Genomic DNA, 8,519 nt, shown 5'->3' with positions numbered 1-8,519 from the left:
GTTTTACTTGTTTATTCATTTTATTTTGTGTGTCCCCAGCCGTGATGAAAGAAGCCAAGAACACCGTTTATCCCGTTCACTGCTGTGTCCCCAGGGCTTAGAACGGGGCCTGGCTCACAGAATGTGCTTCATAGGTAGTGAGAGAGACAGAGACAGAGAGAAAGTGTGTGAGACAGAGACAGAGAGAAAACTGCACAATGAACTCAGGGGTCCCTCTCCTGCACCACCCTCCCCATGAGCACAAGGTAAAAAGGGAGGCCCCCCTTCTGACCACCTTGTTGATGAACTCCAACAATGAGGTCGCCCACACCTGGGCACCCCTCTGAGGCTCCCTGGGGCCCGATAAGGAGGGCACGGCAGGTGCTAATCGGGCCATCAGGTTGGATCTCTGCCCGCCCCATCCCAGGAGCCCCCTTAACACAGGCAGGGAGGGGAAGAGGCACTCCCCCAAGCTGGGGCTCCCTGTGGACAAGGCCAGCCTCCTGGACCCTAGACCCCGGCCAGCCCACCCCACAGCCCTGGCCCAGGCAGGCCTGAGAGCCACGTACCCCAAAGGCCTCCCCAGAGTATGGTCTGGAGGAGGGGCTCCCATCCAGGAGCTCTGGGAGCAGAGGGACAGAGAGTTCCTATGAGAGCTGGGGTGGCGGCACAGGTTTTCCCAACCGAGTGGGTCCGTTCTGCTCTCCAGGCCTTCGGGAACGGTCCCCATGCTTCCTGTAAAGACACTTACGCACGAAGTGGGCAGGGCATGGAGCCCAGAGAGATCCGCTGCCAATAAAGGCAGATGCGCACGAGGGCCAGGCAAGGACACGTGGCCGGGGGGCCGCTGCCTAAGGCACAGGTACGTGCGCAGTCTCATTTCAAAGTTGCACAGGATAAGACTTGCCCAGTGACCCTGGGACTTTGCTCTGCTCCTCAGCAGGAACCTGCCTGGGTCCTTGCATGTCTGGAGGACCCATCATGGGAGGCCCGGCTGTCCTCCTCGCCGTGGCTCTGGCCACCCTCCCGGTTCCAGCGTCAGGGGCACCCATCCACAGGCAGGGGTCCCGGAACAAGCTGCTCCTGGTGAGCTTCGATGGTTTCCGCTGGAACTATGACCAGGACGTGGACACCCCCAACCTGGACGCCATGGCGCTCGATGGGGTGAAGGCTCGCTACATGACTCCGGCCTTTGTCACCATGACCAGCCCCTGTCACTTCACCCTGGTCACCGGTGAGTGTTGGCCTCAGGTGGGGCTTGGGGGCGGGGGGAGAGCTGAGAAACCAGGGGAGCAACAAAGGGAACCGAGCACATGCATGGAGCCCTGACCCATGGGGCTCGTGGTGCCGGAGACCAAGGAAAGACCAAGCAGGGAACGCTCTCACTGGGCGGACATGGCACGGCCAAGGGGGTGGTCAGCAACCCTTACCGTTGGTGGCAACGGATAGAAGGCAGATAAAAACACCTGGGTGTCTCCGTTTAAACGGTGGTCACAGCCAGGGTGGCAATCTGGGAGGGCTTCTGGCGGAGGTGAGGGTAGCCAGGACTCAGAAAGGCGCTGCTCACCCCTCTCAGCCACCCTCGAACCCACTATTGCTCTGTTTAGGCTAAAAGCCTAAAATCCAGGTGTCACAGGGCCACACTCCCTCCCTCCGGAGGCTGTAAGGGAGGACCCTTCCTGCCTCTCCCAGGTTCTGGTGGCCCAGGCTTTCCTCGACTTGTGGCCACAGCTCTCCAATCCCTGCCCCCTGGTCACATGGCCATCTCCCCTCTGTGTATCTCCCCTCTTCTTATAAGGACACCTGTCATTGGATTTAGGGCCCACCCTGATCCAGAATGCCCTCATCTTAACAAAACCAGTTACATCTGCAAAGACCTTCTTTCCAAACAAGGTCACAATTGGAGGCTCTGGGTGGACACAATTTTGGGGCACATCATTCGGTACAGACAGCGTATTCTCACACCAGCATTCCCATGGCCACAGACCCTTCCACACACAAACGGAGTCACCTGGTGCTCTCTTTTGCGTGTCACCTCCTTACTTAACATGTCACAATGGGGATGTGGAGAAAGGAGGCGAGCTCATCATCACCCCGCCTTTTCCACCTTCTGAACTCACACACAGGCATTGCCCATGAAGAAAATAAATGGTAAAACCTGCCTCCTCTTGGTTCATTTATCTGCCTGCCTGGGATTCTATTTCATGGCTGGGCCATAATTTATTTAATTAGCTCCCTCCTGATAGCCAGCCAGGTTGCTCCCAACCTTTTGCTAAAACCAGCGAGGCTGCAGACGATATCCCGGCACGTGTGTATTTGCGCCTTTGCGCGCGTTTAGCTGCAGGGTAAGCTGCTCAAAGTGGAAGCAGAATCTCTGAGTCAGAGCATGTGATGGCCCAGCCTGGCTCCCATGGCGGCATGTGCTTCCGCGCGGCCCTGACTGTTTCCTGCCCTCCCACCACTTCCTCTACGCGCCCACCCACCCCACAGGCAAATACATCGAGAACCACGGGGTGGTTCACAACATGTTCTACAGCACGAGCAGCAAGGTGAAGCTGCCCTACCACGCCACACTGGGCATCGAGAGGTGGTGGGACAACGGCAGCCTGCCCATCTGGATCACGGCCCAAAGGCAGGTAATGCTGCACCCACACCCACTCGGACAGACGGGGGAGGTGGGAGGGGGACCCAGCCAACGAGGCCACGACCACGTGACACGCATGGCAGGCCCAGTCCCCGCCCTGGGAGTCCGACACTCCCGGCACAGAGGGGTGTTGAGTGGGGTCCCACGGGAGGTGGGAGCCTGATACCCATGAGGACCCACCAGCAGCCACACAGCCTGCCCAGTCCCCCCTGGAGCCCTGGGACCCAGAGGGGTTGTTCCATCCTCCCAACCGGAGGGAAAACTGGACTTCGGTACTGGTGGGAAGGGGGCCGCGGGGAAAATAATGTGACTCCACAAAAAGGAAGGTAACAGCGAAATGTTCGTACTGTTCCCCTCCCGCACGCGTCTCAGGGCCGGGCAGCTAATTCTAAAGAGGTGGGTCATCCTAGTGAGAAGCCCAGGACCCCAGTATCTTGCAATGTTCTGGGCTTCCTGGCAACAAACTCAAATGAATGTTTTTCAAGGTGAGCCCAGAATAAAGTTCAGAGGCTACCCCCACCTCATAGGCAAGGCATCCACTCATATCTGAGGCCCCTCGCTCTGGAAGGAGCTACCAGACCCCAGGCTGACTTGCAGAAAGCGTGGCCAAGAACTTGGCATCTCCAGGAAGAATGGCCAGAGGGAGTGGCCAGGCAGACGGGGCATGCACGGACAGATGGTTGTGAGGACAGATGGATGTGTAAATAAAACAGCAATCGGTTTACGGAAAGACAGACGGATGGCCAGGTTGAAGGCTAGAAGGGCAGGTCATGGGCGGTGTGTGGAGGGGCCGATGGACACACGGCTGGACGAGAGTACAGCAGGCAGAAGCCGGGCTGCGGGCCGGAAGGGGAGGGCTCTTGGGGCAGCACTGTGACCTAGGGCCACAGTGTCGATGAGGATGCAGCATATCTGGGATACTTTTATGTCTACTATCTCATTAGTGCTGAGTCCGCTAGGCACCCGCTCTCTCCTCCATAAAATCAGTATCAGCCTTAATAACCTAAGAGCTATGAAAGGCCTTTCACAAAATACCAAGTCCCGTGGCTGCAGTTAGGAGCAGGGATGGGTGAGTGGTAGAGCAAGGGCAGGAGGTGAGGGCAGAAGCGTCAGCAGCTCATGACGGCAGGGGACGGTGGGGGGAGGCCCGTGGCACCGACACCGCCTCCCCCGGCAGGGCCTGAAGACCGGCTCCTTCTTCTACCCGGGCGGGAATGTCACCTACCAAGGCGAGGCCGTGACGCTGAGCCGGAAGGAAGGCGTCCTACACAACTACAAGGACGAGGGGGAATGGAGGGCCAACATCGACACTGTGATGAAGTGGTTCACAGAAGAGGGCCTGGACCTGGTCACCCTCTACTTTGGGGAGCCAGACTCCACGGGCCACAAGTATGGCCCCGAGTCCCAGGAGAGGAAGGAGATGGTAATGCAGGTGGACAGGACCGTGGGCTACCTCCGGGACAGCATCAGGAACAGCAGCCTGGAGAGCAGCCTCAACCTGATCATCGTGTCCGACCACGGCATGGGCACCGTCAACAAGAAAGCCAGCGACCTGGTGGAGTTCCACAAGATCGCCAACTTCACCTTCAAGGACATCGAGTTCGAGCTCCTAGACTACGGACCAAACGGGATGCTGCTCCCCAAGGAAGGCAGGCTGGAGAAGGTATACGAGGTCCTCAAGGACGCCCACCCCAGGCTCCACGTCTACAAGAAGGAGCTCTTCCCCAAGTCCTTCCACTACGCCAGCCACCCCAGGATCACCCCCCTGCTTATGTACAGTGACATCGGCTATGTCATCCATGGGGTGAGTTCCTGGGGCTGCAGGTGCTTCCCTGGGCTGCTGGGTCTCCTTCCAGTTCTGTAAAAGTCACCCCCTGTTTCTAGCCAGACCCTAATTTGAGGAGTGTCAGCCACCGAAGGGACACACCTGCGCTGTGTAACAGGAGTGGGGGGGTGTCCGTGCATTGCATACCTGTGTGTACGTGTGTGCATACGTGTGCACACATATATGTGTTTCTGTGTGCACATGTGTATAGGGTAAAGTGTGGGAAGATTAGCTGCAAAAGTGACACGGAAGAGGTGAGAGCAAAGATCCCGGGGAGGCTGAGCGGGAGGCAAGACGCAGAGCAGGGGAGGAAATCTGGGAAAGGAAGTGCTGATGTTTGGGGCGCCCAGCAATGGAAAGGAGCCCGGCAAGCATCCTTGGGCTGAAGCGCCACCCCATTTACTTGGGGGTCTCCATTCATGTCACCGGGTCTTCACTAAGGCTCCTTCTTTAGGCCGCTGATCTTTGGGGGCTGAGAATGCAGAGAAACTGAGGCTCAGAATCCTTCCCACCCAACCCCCACTTTGAACTCCTTCCAGGGGTCCTCTGCCAATGCAGGGCCGCGCAGAGGGTGCTGGCGGGGAGGGTGGGGGGCGCTGGGAGGGCCAGCAAGAACTCACTCGGGACCCTCCCTTCCCGCAGAGACTGAACGTGCAGTTCAACAACGGGGAGCACGGCTTCGACAACAACGTCATGGAGATGAAGACCATCTTCCGGGCCGTGGGCCCCAGCTTCAAGAGGGGCCTGGAGGTGGAGCCCTTTGAGAGCATCCACGTGTACGAGCTCATGTGCAAACTGCTGGGCATCGTGCCCGAGGCCAATGACGGGCTGCTCAGCACCCTGCTGCCCACGCTCCAGGAGGCCAGCACCTCGCTGACCACGACCCCCTCAGGTGCACCCCTACCCTCCACCTGCACCCACTGCGCCCCCAGGCAGCTGCAGGTGATGTGTGCTTGCACAGCTCTGACCAGGGTGCCCAGCCCGCCACTAGGTGTCATCTTCTCTTTCCCTGTCCCTGGCTCCTGGGAACATCTCGAGTCCCTGACATTCCCACGGCCCCTGACGTACTACAGTGCACTTTGTGCATCTTGGCTGCGCAGACAGGAGAGCAGGTGGATGTGAGCAGCCTTGTTTAAGGTGGGGAGGCTGAGGGCCAGAGGAGCTGGCAGTTTGCCCACAACACAGGCCCTCCAGGTGAAGTCCACCTCCGGGTTCCATGGCCACATGAGGGCTCCTTTCTTCCTCAAGTCTTCCTCTGCCAGCCTCCCACACACATACCCTCACCCCAACCCTGACCCATCTCAGGGGCAAAGGTCACATGGGAGCTGGCAAGGTGGAAGCCCCCGTGGGTGCCTGGCTGGAGGTGGGCAGGCCCCGCCGGGCAGGGGCTGTGAGGGGTCACATTGAAATGAGCCAGGAAGCCAGTGCAGCTGGGGCAGGAGAACAAGGCCGGGGGGCGGGAGGGGCTGGTGATGAGACCAGGGCGCTTGTGGGGGCAGCCTGGTAGCATCTCGCCCGCCATTAAGCAGTCGGGGTGAGGGACATGCTCCTAGTTCCCTCATTCACTGGCTCCTCCGACTTTCCTTAGGGTCTGCCCTCCTGCCAAGCAGCTGGCCCTCCTTGGTGACAGGACTGCTGGTGGCTGCAGTTCTCCTGGTCAAGGTCGCATAATACCCACTGCTCAAGGTCAGAGGCCCAGGAGGTAGAGGGGAGGGTGGGACCGTGCTCCCTGCAACTCCAGCTGACGCCCCTGCCCTGTCAGTCCTCAGGCGCCCAGGCAGCCCCTGCCAGCCTCTCCGCTCTAGACTCAGAGCAGGTCTTTCTAAAGCAGACAGCCCAGACAGAACTTCCCCAGCCCCTTCCCTCCTGCCTGCAATGTCTCTCTTCTCCCTGGGAACAAGGGAAGCCACGGTGGGTCAGGTCTGGGAGGAGAACTGCAGGGCAGTGTTCCTGGAATACGGGAAGCAACCTCGGAGGACTCAGCTTGCTGCTGAGTTACAGCCCCTGGCCAGAACAGAAGCAGGTCACTCGTTCTTTCTAAAACTACGCAATGGGAGCCCGCTTGGTGTTAGGCTCTGGCCTGGGCTCTGGGGACACACAGTGAACCCTGGAGTTTGTAATTTAGGGGCCAGGGAGGGCAGATAATACGAAGAGAACAAATACATAGCCAGTAATGGCGGAGAGCAGGCCATAGAGAGGGGTGGGGAGAGGGGACTGCTGTTTAGGTCACCTGGCCTCACCTGGAAGAGCCTCTGTGGCGGGGGATGTGGGATGAGGCCTGAATGATGAGGACCAGCTGGCCAAACCAAGCCCCAGGGGACGAGGTTCCAGGCAGGGAAGAGCAAGAGAGAGGCCCTGAGGTGGGACTGGCCCCTGTGCTTCTGGGAAAGAAAGGAAGCCAGTGTGCTCAGAGGCTGGTACACAAGCATGGGTACGCGATGGGCTTCCATGGGAAGGCTCTGGGGGAGCCCTCGGCTGAGGTCACGCGGGGACGTGCCGTGGTCTGACATGAATGATTAAATGGCACACTAACTGCCAGGCAGGAGCACAGGAACAAGAGCTGGTACGGCCAGTGAGGGGGTCACTCAGGGGTCCAAGCAGGACATCTCAGTGGCAGGGTGGAGATGGGGCAAAATGGACAGATTCAAGATACCTTTAAGGGTATACCTGACCTCCAAGGTTTATGGATAGATTGTGGGAGATGGAGGGTGAAGAAAATGGACAGATGAAGGCTGAGTCTGAGGTCCGGGGCCTGAGCTGCCCAATGAAGGACAGAGCCACTTACGGAGATGTGAGCAGGCTAGAGTCATCCTGCACCCCCATGCCCCACCTTCCCCCACCCTGTGCCCTCCCAGGCCCAGCTGAGGGTCAGGAATTCCCACAGGGGCCCTCCTCAGACTCCGCCCACCATGGGTGCCTCTGTGCTCCTCCCTGCCCAGCCGAATTCCCTCTATCCCTCCCTCCGGGCACGTCTGCTTCATCTCTTCCACCAGACCCGCCTTTCCCCTGCCCCATCCCTTCTTCCCAACCCAACACACACCTGTTCTTCCAGGTCCACCCCTTCCAGGAAGCCTCCAGAAGCTGGCCACAGGCCCTGAGCCTGCTCCTGCTGTGATGGTCTACTGGACACGCATGAGCCTGTCTCCTCAGTAGACCTGAGACCATGCCTCCCTGTCCCGACAGCCCCAGCCCATGCTTGGCCATGATGGTGCCAGCACGACGACCTGCCCAGGTTAGACCTCCGGAGGCACAGGTCCACTCACCGGTCCATGGCTCCCAGACTCGCAGGATGCCCCCACTCCTTCCCTCCCCCTCCCTCTCCTTCTCACCCCCCTCTTCTGCCTCCCCACTTCCTCTCACCACAGAACTGTCCCGTGGGGGTGCCACCATCTGTGGCCACGGGGGTGAGGGTGTGTCGGGAGCCCGCTTGGGAAGGCGCCGCAGGCCTGGTGGTGGTCGAGCTATAGGACCAAACCCTCAGATGCTCGGACCTCAACCTCTACCTACGATGGGCGGCAAAGAGGCTCTGCCTGGAGCTCCCAGTCCCAAGTCCACATGCCTCCAGCCCAGGGGCCATCTCCATCTGGGCTGACCAGGTCCTGCACCCAGGCCACCAGGAGGGTACCGCCAGGCAGAAAGCATGGGTGGGAATAAAGGACCGGGCTGGTCATTACTAAAACGCAGTGACCAATGTGGGTGTGACCTTTTATTCTAAAGCCTGCTGGTTTCTTACAGCCTTCCCACTTGGATCCAGTGTATAAGAAACTCCTAATTTCTTAGGAGGTTGACAAACACAGGGGAACCCACTCATTCTTGTTGGGGATGGGCCCTAGAGGGACAGCCAGCAAGAGGTGGTAAAGGATGGGCTCCCCGTTAAAAAGGAAAGGGGGGATGAGAACTGACAGGGAACCAGAATTTCTATGCCACATTGTTCAGCAAAAAAGAAAACACTGGGCTTCCCTGGTGGCGCAGTGGTTGAGAGTCTGCCTGCCGATGCAGGGGACACGGGTTCGTGCCCCGGTCTGGGAAGATCCCACATGCCGCGGAGCGGCTAAGCCCGTGAGCCATGGC

At 59.1% G+C, this 8,519-nt stretch overlaps 1 protein-coding gene across 1 annotated transcript in view; it reads left to right on the top strand.

The window, feature by feature from the left end:
* Positions 1-960: 960 nt before the first annotated feature.
* Positions 961-8,519, top strand: part of ENPP7 (ectonucleotide pyrophosphatase/phosphodiesterase 7) — a 27,309-nt gene continuing 19,750 nt past the window's right edge. The window contains exons 1-4 of the mRNA XM_028498138.2: positions 961-1,213; positions 2,470-2,615; positions 3,801-4,427; positions 5,091-5,390. Of these exons, the coding sequence (XP_028353939.1) occupies positions 961-1,213; positions 2,470-2,615; positions 3,801-4,427; positions 5,091-5,390 (1,326 nt within the window). The remainder of the gene's footprint in view (positions 1,214-2,469; positions 2,616-3,800; positions 4,428-5,090; positions 5,391-8,519) is intronic.

The sequence above is a fragment of the Physeter macrocephalus genome, chromosome 14, assembly GCF_002837175.3.
Source record: "Physeter macrocephalus isolate SW-GA chromosome 14, ASM283717v5, whole genome shotgun sequence".
In the NCBI taxonomy this organism is placed as follows: Eukaryota; Metazoa; Chordata; class Mammalia; order Artiodactyla; family Physeteridae; genus Physeter; species Physeter macrocephalus.
The sequence above is the reverse complement of the archived record's forward strand: the minus strand, read 5'-3'. Positions and strand labels throughout refer to the sequence as shown.